At 45.6% G+C, this 17,439-nt stretch overlaps 1 protein-coding gene across 4 annotated transcripts in view; it reads right to left on the bottom strand.

Moving 5' to 3' along the window:
* Window positions 1-17,439, bottom strand: part of INPP5A (inositol polyphosphate-5-phosphatase A) — a 191,573-nt gene that overhangs the window by 142,430 nt on the left and 31,704 nt on the right. For 2 of the 4 annotated variants that reach the window (XM_069020328.1, XM_069020330.1), the window contains exons 1-2: window positions 11,580-11,702; window positions 2,631-2,672 (exon numbers count right to left, since the gene is read on the bottom strand). In XM_069020328.1, coding sequence (XP_068876429.1) covers window positions 2,631-2,672; window positions 11,580-11,696 — 159 coding nt within the window. In that variant the 5' untranslated portion in view covers window positions 11,697-11,702. Of the gene's footprint in view, window positions 1-2,630; window positions 2,673-11,579; window positions 11,703-17,439 lie in introns of those variants that run through there. The other 2 variants (XM_069020329.1, XM_069020331.1) reach the window with 1 other exon arrangement.

The raw sequence follows: 17,439 nt of genomic DNA, 5'->3' as shown, positions 1-17,439 counted from the left end.
CCGTTTGTATTTCTTGGAGAAACTGTTTCATTTACCAGCAACAGATCTTCCATACTTTTCATGTTAATGATGTAGGATGTTTGCAGATCAAGGTTAGAAGTTTTAAAAATTTAGCATGTGACACTTGAACGTTATTTCAGCTCTCTGTATGCTCCCACGTCCTCAGAAATGCAATGCATACTGCATGTAAGTCAATGGTAACAGATAAGTGACTTTACCATGACAGCAAATTTACCCATGAAGCAAATAAATCAATAAATAAGCAAATAAAATCCCTTATTTTAATTTACTGGAACTTATAAACAAGTCCACAAAATGCTCTTTAACATCAGTTCAAAGACATTACGAGTTTAATTTCTAGAAACATTTTAAACTTAGAGAGGTAATGGTGCTTCCTTTCCTGTGGAGAACATTTTGACTGCTTACACAAGGACCTCATCCTCAGAAGTTATGCAAACTGCCCTGACACAACTGCATATGCAAATTGAATTCCTCAGAAGAATGGAAAAAACTGCCGTCTGCGGTTTATCTGGTTTCAAGTTTACAAAGAGGCATGAAGAGTCATTTTCCAGTGCTGCTGCTGAACCTCAGTTCACAGAGGTTTTGCACAGAGAATTAAACACAATAATCCCTCTGAGGCTGTACATTTGCTGGGTCTCTCTGAAGCCTGAGCCAGGATGGTGCTAAGTGACTTTTGGTAACTACATGTTTGTCTCTTCCCTAAGGAGCTTTTGACCAAGTTTTGTTCCACTTCCTACTGCGTTGTAGAGTGTGGTGTGAGCAGCCAGCCCACTGCAGAGACCCAGAGGGGAAGCAGGATAAGGCCAGCAGCAGCCGTGCAAAGCACTGCTAACTTTGTCCTTTGTCTATTTTTCCTTTCCTTTTATTTTTAAAATACAGTTCTCAAATTGCAGGGACAGAGGGCAGAGCTATGGAGACTGAGAGGGAACAGAGCAGAACCCCCAACAGCTGAGGGATGGGCTTGGGTCTGCCCCAGTAACACTTTCCCTGGTCTGGACCCTGCACTAGACTGGCCTCATGGAGCATTAATGGGTCATTTTATTCCTCTTTGGAACTCTGTACACACAGCATTTACTGGACCAAAGACAGACCACATCCAGTCACGTGTCAGTGGTCCCTGCCCTAAGATACCAGTAGCTTGTTCTTTTCCCCTCCTCTTCCTGTTCTCCACAAACTGTTCAGAAGTGTTTCCGCAGTGCTCATGCCACTTCAGTAAACAAACGAACATGGAAGGAGTCTCCTTGATAAAGATACGTAAGTAAGTCATGTGATGGTGAACAACATGCAGCCATCTAAAAAAAAAAATAAAAGGAGTTCTCTCTGTTTATTTATACTTCCTGCATAGGAAGAGTTTTTCCTGAAGCTGTGGAGGGTTGGAATCAGAACTAGCTGAGACGTTTGCACAGCGCAAGCATCATGTACATACAGCAGTGATCCACCAAGATGGACGAAGAAAAAGAAACAGATGAATCTGAAGTTGGCAGATACTGCAGAATGTAAGACTGTTTACTGCACCTTGGATTTTTGCAAATCTGTTACATTTGCCAGTAAACGTGAATTGCAGTATTTTACATCAATGCAATACAGGTCACAGGCTGCACTGGTAACCAGAGAATGTAAAGACTCATGGGACACTTTCAATTACAAAAAGCAAAAGATGAAATACTGATAATCATATTTTCTGCACACAGTTTCACTTCAAAATTTGAACAGCACAGTTTTGTTGTTTAACTATTTTTCTGTAAGAGATGTAGAACTGGATAAAGGAATCTTGTGGCCCTTCAGTACCAGGTGCCACTTTTCCATGGCCAGGTTAGCCAGGGCTTGGAACAACCTGGTCTAGTGAAAGGTGTCCCTGCCCCTGGCAGGGTGTGGAACTAGATGGTCTTTAAGGTCTCTTCCAATGCAAACCATTGTGGGACTCTGTGAATCTCAAGACTCCCTCAGTTCTGTCAGCAGTGACACCAGCTCTCACGCTGCTTCCCAGGGATGACACCTCCATGCCCCAGCAGTGTTCATTTCCTGCTGCTTATTGCTATATTTCTGCACGAAGTCTGCAAGTTCAACAAGTCTCTACTACAATAACACAGTGTCTGAGAGGGGCTTTTATACTTTAAAAAAAACCCCTCACAGCAGAAGGTTACAGCACATTCTATAACATGGGTTCAGTGTCAATATTTCCACATTACCAAACAAGAAAATTGTTAAGAAAGAGCAGACATAGGACTAATTTATTGCAAACCAATGCCCAAAATTGTCATATTTCAATTTTAAGGTAAACTGGACTTCCCAACAGATTTTTTTTTTTTGAAAATACTCAAATATGTACTCAGTAGACTTAAAAAGACCATTTCATGCCAAATTAAAGTCAATTTTATAAAACCTCAACTTATTTTTCAGGCAGAGGATTGTCTGTAAGAACCAATTGTGCTTATATGCTGAATTTTTATAATGATTACTCAGAAATCCAGAAAGAGACATATTTTTCAGGGCTTTTTTTTACCATAAAATAGTGATTTCACTTCACAAAGCAAAAGATCCTGACATTACTAATTAGGCCAATAAACAAAGATGCACAGAATTCTGTGAGAAAATAAGCTTTACCTTACCTGATAAAATTCCCGAAGCCAATTCTTCTGTAAATTTTCTGGCTGAAAAACAAAAGGCTAAAATTAATTAAGAGTAAGAGTAATCTATTTTTACAACAATATCATGATATTATTGCTTTCCTCAGTGCATTCGAGAAGGGAGCTTTTTCACAATTAAAGTAAAAAGTACAAACACGAGGATGTTCCTCCATAATGCCACTGGAGAGACCTCGCCCTTTCATTCCCAAGCCCCCTCTGATTCTCACCAAAAAGGTGCATTTTGTATATGGCTGCACAGCATTTGTACCCACACATGTTTATCAGGCAATGACATGTTGAACTATGTCCTGTTAGAAGGGCACATTCATCACCTGGGGATCAAAACTTCACCAACCTGCCCACACCCAGCTCCCACCACCTGAGCTTCAAGTGACCCAGATTTACTTCAAGCAAGTTGGTTCAGAGGAATGACAGTGCTTTTGGGGATGCTCCAACCCATCAGACCTCTTGCCAAGGACAAACTGGAAGAAGCATTTCCAGATTGCTACAGAAGTTATGAAAACTGAAGCAGCAAAACTGCAGTAAGTGCAAAGTTCTGTCCTTTCAGCAACACATCCCAGCCTAGACATGATCACAGAGGGAGAGAATGGATTTGTTGAGCTTTACGTTCAATAACAAGGCTTCTGGATAATTTTTTCATCCTAGGGGGGAATAACAACACAAATTAGACTTCCTTCTCACAGCAGTGGCAGGAACATCCAGTATTGGTGGGAGGCAGCAGAACATACCAAATTGAAAACCAGAGAGACACCTCATCCCTTACAAACTGCTCTGACACCAACTGCCCATAGGCAAACACATAGGCATGAAACGTCTGTTCTGCTCTATTCTCCCATCAAGGGTGTTACTTTCAAACAGCTGGATACAACTTTGAACTTTATACCTACTGATTGCTGCAGGAAGGTTTGCCCATGGGTAGCTATAACCATTTGTAAGGCTGTAACAGTCACCCAGTTCTGCGAGCCTGGAGCATCTGCAAGAGTTTGTGAAAGCTGAGGCACCATGTTTGTCCTGTACTATCTGTCACATCCCTTTTGCTATTCACTCCTTGATAATTCCAGAATTGAGACCTTATTGGTCAAGAAGGTGAAATTTCCTTTCCTTAGGAACAATTATTTTTCTGAGCAATGCCCCTTACCCACATTCCCCATCGAAGACCCTGCTCTGGGCGCAGGGCTTGAACCCTGGCTCAAGCTCAGGGACAGCTTAAATTAATACATATGGAGAACAAAACATGCTTTCCTCTCATCTGTGCCCTTCCCCTGGGCCAGCTGGCACAGCTCAGGTGACAGCACAGATAAACCCTGTGGCCACTGGGCAGGTGATACAATAGACCCACGAGAAATGTCCACCACAAACTGCTTGTTTAGCAGCTTAACGCTTCTTCCACTTGTCCTGAATGCAGTGAGACAACCCACTGAGGAGCAGTAAAGGCTGTTGCTTTTGTAACAGCAGTAAGAAGAAGAAACCAAGCAAACCAGGAGCTGCAGTGATTTTGAGCTGACTTCAGGCTCAAGTTATGAAAGGGGGCACAGGATTTAGTGATGGGGGTTTTTTTAATCACTCTACAAAACAGGTATGACCTGGGAACACACTTTGTATATGGTATATGTAGGATCTAACTCAAAAGATTCAAACCATCGAGAAAACAAGACCTTGGGGATCGTGACACTTGCCATTAGAGCTCGGCGTAGGGGTCCAGCACAGGTCTGGCAGTACTGGGCACTGACATCGAAACCAAAGTGTGGCCTCAGCCAGCAATGGGCAATTCAGTGTTAAATAAAAAACAACCCATGCACTCCTCACTCCTTTTCATTTTATTTCTGACAGCTACAAGATGTTCTGGGGATCTCTTGAGTTTTAGGAAAAACCCAACGTTGACATAAAAGGTTCAGAGAGGAAAGTCAAGGACACACTTGGCTTCTTTTGCCTCCACTGCCCAGCTGGAGATGAGACGGACATCACTGTTGACTGAGGGAACCTGAGAATTGTTTGGGTTTGATGAGACCTCCAAGATCATCGATTCCAGCTGTTCCCCCAGCACTGCAAGCCCACATCCCCAATTGCCACATCCACATGGCTCTTAAGCCCTCCAGGGATGGGAACTCGACCACAGCCCTGGCTGGACAGTCCTTTTGGAGATGGAATTTTTCCCTACTATTCAAGCTAAACCTCCTGTTTGCAACTTGAGGCCATTTCCTCTTGTCCTGTCACTTGTTACTTGGGAGAAGACATCAACCCCCATGTGGATCCACCCTCCTGCCAGGGAGCTGTAGAGAATGAGAAGGTCCCTCAGAGCCTCATTATATGAGATCCTTGCATGACAAGAGCCTATAAATGGAGCACCCCTCTATCCACCCCCACCTCCCACTGGAGGAGATACAAATACATATAGAAAACACAGAGCTCCCTAAACAATTCAAGATCTCAAACCTACATGAAACAAACCCATAGCAGCTACTATTTGAAGGCAGACCAGGAATGGATTTTCAGTGTGAGCTACAAGTAACAATTAAATCAAAGCTACCAATAGCACTCCTGCTGCCACATTTTGTTGTTATGGTCTCTACCAACTCCTAGATTTCTGAAAACAGGAGTAGCCTGCAAATAGGTTCTCGTGGGAGAAAGTGCTCTGACATTTGGGTTTTGTTTGTTTTTAAAAAAGGCTTTATCATCTTCTTGTTTTTAACCCTAGCAGTCACTACCTGGAAGCCACAGCAGATGTCCCCTGTGGAGCTGCTGTGCACTGTGCTCAGGTGCATCGAGAACTTCTGCTTGGGAAGAACAGTCACCATCCCACCAATGGCCTGGATAGCCCACACCTGACTCCTGTGAGACCCATCAAACTAATTAACAATGAGAGCAAAGGCTCTGGGCAAAGCAATTTATGAAAATAATTCCAGAACCAAGCCAGGTACAACGAGATGAAGCAAGTCACCAAAAGATGTAGGACCCTCCCCATTTCCTTCTTTTCTCCTCATCCAAACTACACAACAGAAATAGCAAAGCGGTACGGGGTCAGGAATGCTCACAGGGGCGAGGGATGTTGGAGAGAGGTGTGAGGCTGAGGGCCTGGGGGCAGCTGCAGAGTCAGGCCCCTTCCCCATCAGGACTGAGGAGCACTGTCCTGTGTCCTGTCCTGCCCCCAAGGCAACAGCACGGAGACACAGCGCCAAACACAGGCTGCAGCTCCAAGCAGCTGGATTTGAACAAGCTAATTCCATGAGGGGTTGTTAACTGCGCTGTCGCGGGTGAGAAGCGAGAGGTCGACTGATCATCACAGCTCAGAACGGATTCCCTGACACACAGACAGCAAGTGGCAAAAGCCCAATGAAATAACACAAAGACCTGCTGAACGAGGCTCTCACATGCAGATTCATTCCTTCTGGGATCCCACAGACACAGGAAGTTTTGAAAAGGTCATGACAGAAACAAAAACTAGAGCAGGAGAAGCGGCACTGGAAGATGCCCATTAAGTTCTTCTGTAACCAGCTCCAAGAGAGAAGGTGCTAAGGAGGTCTCTGGGGCTGCCAACATGGACTCGCCCTGCCCAGGCCCCTGTGATCCTGTGGCTGCTGTGACTCGCCCCCAGCTGCCCACCCACAGCTCGGGCTGCCACCTCACTGCCCAGAGGGACCCGCCTGCAGGAAGGGCCCTGCTGGCTCCCCACTGCTGCGCCCTCCTCCAGCACTCCCTCCTATGGCACAACCACATCCTTTCTTTCCATTTTTACCACTCTGTGGTACAGTTCCGTAACTTAGCCCCCTCTGCCTCAGACTCCTCTCCAGACACCTCACATAAATGAAACAATTTGAAGTTTTGAAGGACTGGAGATAACAATCAAGTAGAAAGATAAATGATCTTCCTCTTATTTTCTGTCTAAAAATAGGCACATTATATTTCATGTCTTTCATAGACTTTGGCCTTCTTCCTATCCTTTCTCTCCACACTCTGTCCTTCATTAAATTATCTCATTCTTTTTGTAACATAATGGAAATTACTCTTTTCCCTGTCCTCTTTGATGCTAAATCCTTTCATACCTATTCACCAATGAACTAATTTCTCCCCACTCACTAATCCAAACCCCACTAGCCAGAAAGAAAGTCTCTTTCTTTCTGGCTATCCCCACCTCCAGCTCTGCTCCAGCTGGTTGAATCCAGTCCTTCTCCCCTGCCCACAGGGCAGCTTCAGCTCATGCTCTCAGGGGATCCACCAAATAGCAAGCAGGAGAGGCAAAAGAAAGCAAAATACTTACAGACATTAACACTTTGTTTGGAGTACCTAGAACTATAAAATGGTTTGGGTTGGAAGGGACCCTAAAGATCATCCAGTTCCACCCCCTCCCACAGGCAGGGACACCTTCCACCAGACCAGGTTGCTTCAAGTGCTGTCCAGCCTTGGACACTGCCAGGGATCCAGGGGCAGCCACAGCTTCTCTGGGCACCCTGTGCCAGGGCCTCACCATCCTCACAGGGAAGACCTTTCCAACATCCCATCTCACCCTACCCTCTGGCAGTGGGAAGCCATTCCCACTTGTCCTGTCTCTCCAGGCCCTTGTCCAAAGTCCCTCTCCAGCTCTCTTGTTGCTGAAAGGAGCTGTAAGGTCTCCCCAGAGCCTTCTCTGCTCCAGGTGTCTCTCCCAAGTGCCCAATGCTCTTTTTTCCCCACCTTCCTCCCTTGCCCTTGCAACTCAGAGCCCCAGGTCGCTCTGCCCTGTGCCCATCCTCCTGCCTGGAAACACCAAGTCTGGTCAGCATGGATTCCTCAGGGTTATCTACCCACTTCAAGCACAGGCTGCTCCTCAAACACACACCAAACTCCGCCATTCTCCAGGCTGAGCTCAGCAAATACCCCAGTGCTTGGAGGACCACTGCTCTGGTTTCATCCTACCCTTCAAGCACACATTTTGACTCCACAGAGCCACAAATAGAAACCCTTCTCAAAAGAAACTCTTCCCCTCAAACAAGCACAACTTCCAGACAGCAACACCACATGGGATCCATATTAAAAAAACAGGACATGCGTCCTGCATGTGCTGCTCCCTTCAATTAAAAGCAGTTTTGACCTTTTCCTGGAATTCCAAATCCCAGTAAACGATCTCTTTTCATGATGAGTTTCCACTTGAAGTCTATTTATGTCACACTGGTCACTGTAATGGTCAGGCTTATAAGAAAAACCAGTCAGCTTGTGAACACATGGACACCACATGAGCTGGTAAAAGCCTGAAAACAAGCGGCTTTTCAAATTGATCATACAAGTAGTCTCTCTTCTCCCCAGTGTTTCTATTTCCTACAAAACTATACTCAGCAGCCAACAGGAAAGCTTTAAGCTTGTTGCAAAAATATACGCAGATGGGGAAGGAGTTTTTTCAAAAAAAATGAGAAAGAGAATATATATTTAGACAGGGTAAGGAGCCTTTCATTCAAAAGGACAAAGAGAAAAGAACTAAATGAAACTAATTTAACAGCCTGGAAAATTTCTTTTCAGCTTTGTTCAGAGGGAAATAGAAGAAAGACGATGAATTATAGAAAGCAGGTTCTATTTTGTGAAGTTTATTTTTAGCAAAGAATAGGCTCATTTTTTAAGCTAAAACGAAAAGAATCTTGATTTGCCTTGTGAAAACTAAGCTCCAAAACGAATCAGAGGACAACTGGCCACTTGGATTTTGCACACTGTCTGAACACACAAGGAACAACCAACCTCAATTTTTACATGCCTGATTGAAACAGCCCCAAGAGCCCAACACGGGCTGAGGGATCACTGGAACCCTGTGTGAGCTCTGAAAGTCTCCTGGCATCCCACAGCACCACCCAGGCCCTGCTGCAGTCAGACTCTTAGGGTACAGTCCCATGCAGGACCCAGAGCCTTTTCATCTTTACCTTCAAGACACATAAAGAAAAATATGAAATACAGGCTATTTTTCCCTGCCTTTACTATACTTGGTTTTCTACTTATTTAATGAAAAGCAAAACCTTTAATCAAGTTCTGTTTGACCAGAAACAGGCTTACTCAAAAACTTCTTTTGAGTCCATCAACATGACTGACCATCACTGTTGTTTCAACAGAATTATTTACATTAAGACTTTTTGATCAATATTTTTTATCTCTTATTTGTCTTTGTAAGTTTACTGGCATCCTTTAGACATTTGTATTCAAAGATCCACTGGGTTTAATTTTTTTTTATTTTCAAATAGACTTGTAAGCACCCTGTTTCTATGCTCTGTTGAACTACACAGATGATGAAACCCCCCCCCCCCCATAAGCTGGATGCTATTAATGTGGTGTTTTGTACCAACTTTATGCTCTTAATTGACAAACAAAAAGATTATAATCTGCATGTTCTGTTCGCATTATGAGTTCACAATATTTCAAAGCCAATGTAGACAAACCAACCAGGACCAAACAGGAAATCTAGAATTATGAGTTTAAGAAAAAATATCTAAGGAAAAGTGCAGATTCTTCAAAATCCAAACTTTTACTTAAACACTGCGTTTTTATTCCATGCATTTGCACAAACAACTTACAAACGCAACTGTGGTGTCCCTTAGTTCAGCATTTCTGAAAGCCCACAGCTTTCCCAAGGAGCAGCAGAAAAAGAAGAGTCCCATCCTGGTGCCGTTACACCCCAGTGACAGTCACCAGGATCAAGGAACAGGTGCAGCGGAGAAGAAACACAACACAGCCTAATTAACGCAGACTGAAAAACAGGGGGTTGGGCACACGCGTCTGTCATTGAGCAGTTTAAGGCCATTTTACTCCCAGGCAGAGCAAAGCAGTGCCTCGTGGGACGCCGAACCAGGAGAAAGGGAGGAAAAAAAGCCAGAAGGTAGCGCTGGGTAAAGCGGCGCCTGACGGGAGAGGATGAGGAGGGTCCTGCTGCCCATGACACCGTGACACGGGACAGGGGCTGCCCTGCCAGCGCCGCGGGGCAGGCGCGACGGGGAGCCCGAACAGGAGGAGCAAAGACAGGCCGTGCCCGAGGGAGAGGGACTGGCGTGCCCGCAGGCAAAGCCTCTGCCCCTCCCGGGGAGGGTGGCAGCGCTCAAGGGCAGGGGTACATCAGCCAGGACAGACGGGGGACACGCTGCCCCGCGGGACACAGCCGGGCCGGCCCCAGGCTCGCTGCTGCTGTGAAAGGACCGGAGTCCCGGTGCTCTCTCATCTGACCTGCAGTGCTCACGGCCCGGGAGCTACTGGAACCACAGTAAACCCTAGCTGTTGACCTTTTCGGCTGATCTCCTTTCCTGTGAGTGGCTCTAAATCAAGACACAATACACGGTGGGAATACAAAGAGAAACCGAAGCAGTGCCGGCTTCCTGTGCGGTAACGCAGAGAACACGGGCGGCAGCTCTGCCGGGAGCCGGGCCGGGACGGCTGCGGCGGGGCCGCCCGGCTCCAGCAGAAACAGCGGGGAAAAAGGGCCTGAGCTCCCTGCCAAAACACATCACAAGCGGAGAGAAAGATACTCAGCATCTGCCGCCTGTTCTTAGGGCTCTATGTTTCAGAGTAACCGAAGCTGTCTAGGAACTGGTGTCTGCGTACACAGGAGAAACCAGCGCCTCTTGAAACAACCAAAACCACCTGTCCCCAGACTGTAAGAGACATCAAGAGATAACCCTGCCCAGCCAGGGATGCTGAATTCTGAACACAGCAGCACTCTCTTAAGCATAGGAAATGCAGCCTAAAACAGTAACAACAAACAGTGACCTGTTAATTAGCTACTCTGGCCACATCTGAGGGAAACACAAGGAATAATGTAACCGAAGCAAGGGTGAGGAAGCAAGTCCCTACCTCCTCAAAGATCTGGATGCAAAGACAAATGTGTATGTGCACATGTGTGTGTAACATATATATGTTATAGTTCATACCACAACCATAATTAGCCGCACCTCAAACAACACAGGACAGGGGAGGGGAAAAGAGTCACCTATTTTTAACTTCTACATAATAATGGTAGCACGTGCTATCAGAACTCCAATCTGGACAAAGTCTTTCAAACCCTCGAGAACCTCACTGACCAATCTTACATGTTATAAGACTCTAAAACAACCAAAGAATCACACAGATGCCCCCACAACCAAGGCTGGGAGCAGGCAGCTCACAAGCAGCCGCTGAAACAAGCCCTAGTTCTTCAGCAGCTTCAGCAGATGAGGCCGATGGCATAACAGTGCTTAAAGCAACCAAAACTCTGCTAGCCCCAAGAAGCCCTTGCCAAGGAGCCTCGGAGCAGCCCCTGGATAGGACAGAGACCCACCTCCTCTGGGCATGGAAGTGAAAAAATGAGTTAGAACAACAAACGCTTTTTTAATAAAGAACATCTGACAGTAAAAGCATCCCCAATTTAGTTTAATTTGGGGGCTGGAGTGTAGAGAGTCTCCTGCAACCTTGTGCCCAGTGGGTGCAAGTGCCAGGAGAGGGTGACCTGAGGGTACCAGGAGGGTGACCAGCAGCTCCCTGCAGGCAGGGCAGGACAGAGAGGAGGGAACACCACAAACATGCTGCTTGTTTAACAGGATCATGAATTTTCTTTCCTGCCCCAAAGAGCAGCTCTGTCTCAGGTTCTCAATGTGGATATTCAGGAGGCCCACCTAAACTGTGGAGACAAAGGAACAAGGTCCACTCAAGAATATCCCTCAAAGAAAATAGGAAAGGAAAAAATAAAAACAGAAAAGTACTCATTACCAATGGAAAAAGTGAAGTACACATGACAAACTTGAAATTGGTCACCTAATTCAGCATAAACAATGTTTGCATCTAATACATGATGATTCAAGGCAGTGACTAAAAGCAATCTGCCATTCATAAGAACAACTAAATCTCAGGAAGTTCATCAATCACATACAATACCCAAGTTTGTAACACAGTTTTTTTAACACCCAAGTAGAAAGATCAAAACTGCACTCCAAGTACCTTGTGGCTATGAAGCTTTAGAGCCAGCACCAGGTATGGCACATGGCAGGAGCTCAGCAGGACACTGCCACAGCCATTCTGCAGGGTCTGCTCCTTGCTCAGCTCACGGTTAACCATCCGTGCCACACACACCTCTAAAAGAATTTATACAAAATCATGGAGTCAGGGAATGGTTTGGGTTGGAGAGGACTTTAAAGCTCATCTTCTTCCACACCCTTGCCATGGGAAGGGACACCAAAGGTGCTCCAAGCTCTGTCCAACCTGGCCTTCAACACTTCCAGAAATGGAAGTGCTATTACTTATCAAGACTCCAGTTCTGCAACTCATTCCTAAGACATTTATGCCCATTTCCTCGGCAGCAGAGCTGCAGCACAGGCCTGAGAACTCTACAGAGGACTGGGCTCAAAGGGACCAGCATCCAGCTGTGCCAGCGCTGTTCCCCAGGACACCAGCAGTTACACTGAGCACCTCAGTCAGCAGCTGGCATGCAGAAAGGAAGCACGGCAATGCAATGGGCTGCCTTTTCTTCACAGAGGGGCAGCCAATAGCCTTGGGGAGGTGGAGGTGGCTGGGACGTGCCCCACTGCTGCCCATCCAGGCCCCTTGGGCACAGCTGAGCCTGTTACAAGTGCTGATTGCCAAGCACTGGGAAACTCATTCCCAGTCACCAAGGGGAGTAGGAGGGAAAAAAACTGCTCCAGACCCTCACTTTTCATGTGTGCCTTAACTGGCAGAGACTGGTAATTAGCCAACACAGCCTTAATAATTGATAAAACTCTATTTTTATAGAATATGAGCTACTTGATAATCTGTAAGATAGCTCCATCCACAGAGGTGGATCCTCTTTTCTCTGCTGTATCATTTATGTCAAATAATGTCTTAAATGATGATCCCAGAGTCCCTCTAGTCATGGACTGAAAATAAGGCAAACAAAAAACAAAAAGGAAGGGCAAGCATTTCCTCTTTTCCTTCATAATGCCACACTATCCACGTATGCAGAGGAATGAAGCCAAGTAAGGCAGTTGACTTGGGAACAGCGCATGTGTAGGTGTACCAGCACACAGACATTCACATAGGGAGACCTTTGAGCCCCTTCCAGTACCTAAAGGGGCTCCAAGAGAGCTGGAGAGGGACTGGGGACAAGGCCCTGGAGTGACAGGAATGGCTTCCCACTGCCAGAGGGCAGGGACAGATGGGATATTTAGGAGAAATTCTTCCCTGTGAGGGTGGGCAGGCCCTGGCACAGGGTGCCCAGAGAAGCTGTGGCTGCCCCTGGATCCCTGGAAGTGTCCAAGGCCAGGCCAGGCAGGGCTTAGAGAAGCTTGCGATAGTGGAAGGTGTGGAAGGTGTCCCTGCCATGGCAGATGGGTGGAATGAAATTATCTTTAAGGTCCCTTCCAACCAATCCATCTGTGATTCTACAATATTCCAAATGAAGTATTAGTATCTGTCCTTTCCTTTCTCAGCTAATCCAGCATCACAGAACAAAAGAAAAATACTTCTCAGCACTAATGGAGCTCAGCTTTCAATTATAACATTCCCACAGAACAGTTAATTGAAGATACACATTTTTAGTAGAGTTTACATAACAGGTAATTTTCTTAAACATTACACTAAATTATACTGAGATGGAGCAACAAGAGCTCCAGGCTTTCAGAATTGCTGGTGTAGAAAATAATTCAGTAGATCTGATGGCAACATGATCAGGCTTACACAGGTCTAACATACAGACAGACACACCCTTAAAACATGAAGTTAAACTGTGTTTAACCACCATGTTTTCTGCAGGTATGTAGAACACAGACACTGTTTATCTTCTGGCACACGGTGAGCTCAGCCTGTCCCTGGGCACACAACACAACAGGAGCAGGGCCAGGGCACAGCCCCTACAGGCTGATCCCTCTCCACAGCCCACACACAGGATAAACCCAGACAGGCACAAGCACAGGGCGGTTACTACTGCTGAATAATGATTTACAAGTAACTGCAAAGACTGGAATTAGAGAAGTCCAGAATCTTGAATCTCCTGACCCCAGTGAACTGCCCATGTGCTTCAAATTTAACTTCTATTACTGACATCTTACTGAAAGCTTAAAAGCTCCTGGATATTTGAATAACCAGAATGTTAAGAGCATTAACAAGAGTTAATCCAACAGTACACAAACTATAATTGTTAGCAAATAGCAAGATTAACCACATTAATACACTCAGGTTTTCCATTGCTTTGTATCCTGATTTTGGAACGACACAGGGAAAATGGAAAGAGTTTAAATCAAATAAATCTGCTCTTGCATGTGGATAAATAAAACAGATCTCTGGCAACATTCACACTCACAACCACCACTGTGGTCTGTCCTGTGTATTTGTGGGGCTTCTTTCTGCATTTGTGCGAAGTGAAACCTTTAAAACTCCCCCAGGTTGAACAGGGGGGTACCTACAACTGTTCTTTTAAATCTACATGGCACGGAAACACGCATGGGGAGCAGCACCATCCTGACTCGCCTCTCCCAGCAACTAAAGGCCAGTGATCCAAATGGTTCTTCCTGCAGGCTGAGTTTTATGGAGGCTTGGAAACATCCCACATGTTTTATTAATCCAGTGGTCTGTGGCAGCTACAGGCCTTTTCACAGCCGGGCTGTGTCGGCATCATGAAGCAGAACATCCCACAGACTCCCAGTGCCTTCTCTACAACAAGTAAACAGACTGGTGAGAGCACCACAGGTCATTCCATACAGTCATTCCATACAGACACACTGCTCCTAGCCTGATACACCTACAGCTCTGGGCATTTGAGCCCAACAGCTCAGGGAGTAACTGCAGAGCAGGAGACTGGTATAAAAAATTGCCTTAAATCAATAAAGTACAATGTTCTCTGTAGAAAAATAAATTAAGAATAAGAATAAGAATAAGAATAATCTAATTCTATCTAAGTGCTCGTGTTTGCAGACAGTAACTTCTGTGACCTAAAGCTCAAGAGCTGAAGGTCATGATCTGCATGCCCTGCCATACAGCAGTGTCTATCAATTCCTCTGAGTAATAAATTTTCTTTCCCCAAAAAGATATATCCTTATTTATGAGCCAAATGCTGTGTGATGGGGCACTGCTATGGGGATGAAAGTCCTAGCCTTTCCCAGAATCACTGCAGAATCAGTCCCAGGAGGAACATGCCAGGAGAGCATGAGCTGTCAGTGAGACAGCTCCGACACACCCTATTCTATTAGAAAAAAAGGGCTTTCACACCAAAATACCACAGTCCCAAGACGGCTGTGAATTTACTGCCAAGTGAAACCCAGGGGAGTTCAACACACTAATAAATACACAGTGATCTAATGTAAGTATTTGATAGCAGAGGAGACGAGAGTTGTTTACATGTTTATTTCATAAATAAAGGGCTAATGCAGATGCTTGGAAATTAATTTCAATTTGATCTAGAGAGTAGGTTTTCAGGATTGGTGGGGGTTTTTCTGCTTGCTGCTATGCAAATTTCTGTAATAAATGCATCTTTGACCAATGGCCCTATAGTCCAATAAAGCTTATTTTCAGCTTTATTCAGAGCTGCCACATGGAAACACCAACCTTGTTTTGGTGATGCTGAGGGTGAGCCCAGCAGAGGTGGTTTGGAACTGACGGCGTTTTCCTGTGGGATAACACCCTCTGCTAGCAAGGCTCCCACAAACAGGGCAACATTCTCAGCTGAGACAAAGCATCTCATGCTGAGAAGCAGCTCTAGAATCATCAGGAGTGATCTGAAGTTCCACGGGCACAGCCTCCAGCGGGAGCTCAAAGCCCCCACACGCACCCATCACAGGTCAGCGAGCCGGGCACCAGGGCCCAGCAGCACCCGGCTGCCGAGGGCTCCATGGCACAGAGCGCCCGGGGCTGAGCCCCAAGGGAAAGCACCTGGTCATGCTGGGGCTCAGGAGGCAGCCGAGTGCTGGGCACTAAATGCTGCTTCACAGTGCATTACTTCTCACAGAGGGAAAATGAGTCTCTGCCAAATCCTGCCCTACCAGGAGACTGATGCCAGACAGCTCTGGGTAGCTGAGAGAGGGCTGGACACCAGCACGGCCAGGGCAGCAGGGTCCAGAACAGCAGTGTGGTCCCTCGGTTGCTCAGCTCAGGGGAAGGGACCTGAAGACTCTTCTCCTGACAGGTGACACTGAAGCAACCTCTTCCACTGCTGTGTGTCACAACCTGGTGTCCTCAAGCAAAAGCAAAGGTTTCAGGTTTGCTTTACACAGGAAGGACAGGGGGGAAACCACCCACCAACAAACCAACTGAACACAGGAAGCGTGAGTTGTCCCGTATATATTATTACTGACATCTTGATTATTCAGGAGCCCAGTCCTTTTCCCTCCTACACCCTTGGGATAGCCTAGAAGGTGGTTTAGGTGCTACAATTGCATTTAACATGCAGTTGCTGTAAGAGCAAAAATTTATGAAGAAAATATCTAGATGATTCTTTATAGTAAAAAAAAAAAAAAAAGCATAAAAGGAGAAATAGGAATCTTCAAAACCATGGACAACTCAAAAGAAACCATTTAGAGAAAAAGTCCTGAAAGGAAAACAGTTTTGCTCAATTAATAGAACATTGCTGATGCAGTTTCAAGAAAGCCAAAGCACCAGGACTGATACATGCAACTGGAAATAACACCCTCAGTATTCCCTTAAGTTTCTACAAAAGGCTATCAGACATCTGGCAGAGAGGCAAGCTTAGAAAGACATAAATTGGCAGAGATGCGTACAGCCCTTTGCAAAGTGTTTCATCCAGCCAGCTTCAGCAGAAGCAAAATCTCAAATGAAATACACAGATACTTTACTACTGCTTTTAAAACAGATGTACATTTAAATCTGGCATTTATATTCATTTGGAAGCCTAAATAACAAGCAATACCCAAACAGTGATTTTTAGATGTCTGGAATGCTGATAGCACCACATCTTTATTTGAGTATATAAATCTTAGGGATTGTGTCTGGGCCCCAGTTACAGAAAAGAGCCTCTTGTTATATTGATCCATTCACAGTTGTAAGGTCCTTGGGCTTCTACACATAAAAATTGGATGTACAGTCAGTGTTTCTGATTTCAGTCAGTATACACCTTACAGTAATACCACCAGGGCTCAATCCTCCTGTTACAGAGGAAAAACAAGCAAAAATCCCAAACACAGTATGTTTTGAAAGTGAATGTTTTCTTGTTCCCCCACCCCTCAGACAAAAATGCATTTTATAGTATAAAATGGAATTTTAGCAGCTTTCATGAAAGAAGACAATAAAGAGTAAACACATGAGATGAAACAAAAAAATGCATTCCAAACTGATTTGTGCAACATTATATTAATTCATAGAGGTTATTACAGCGTCAAAAAGGCAGCACTGATGGCAATTCTGGAATTCCAGAAACCCTTCACTGCACCAAGAACTGATGGGCAGCAGCTCAGCAATCTTGTGAAGGACACCTATCCAATACTGCTCAGGAGTAGGGTGGGCAGCACCTCTGAAAACACACCTTCTACTTCACCTTGGAAAGAGACAGCTACAAAAAGCAGTTGTCAATCCCCAGACCCTCTAGTTAATGGGCTATGTGCACAGAGCTTTCTTCATTGTGGGGGAGAGGCAGAAGTGAAACTCACTGCTGTCACTGAGCAATCCTTCTTTTCCCACTTCCTTTCTGAATTTCAGCTCCCCCCAGAAGCTAAAGCAGGAGAAAGGCCCCAGCTGTTTGTCCAGGCAGGTGTGTGATGCCCACCAGTGCTGCCCCACTGCCCCTCAGCCTGGGCAGGCCAGTCCGTGCCCCTCTGTGTCCACGCAGGGCAGGGGCACCTCCTTGCTGGGACGTGCTCCAGGTCCACTCTGCTCCCAC

This window comes from Aphelocoma coerulescens, chromosome 6 (genome assembly GCF_041296385.1).
Source record: "Aphelocoma coerulescens isolate FSJ_1873_10779 chromosome 6, UR_Acoe_1.0, whole genome shotgun sequence".
Taxonomy (NCBI): Eukaryota; Metazoa; Chordata; class Aves; order Passeriformes; family Corvidae; genus Aphelocoma; species Aphelocoma coerulescens.
Note: the sequence above shows the minus strand (reverse complement) of the source record. Positions and strands in the feature narration are given on the sequence as shown.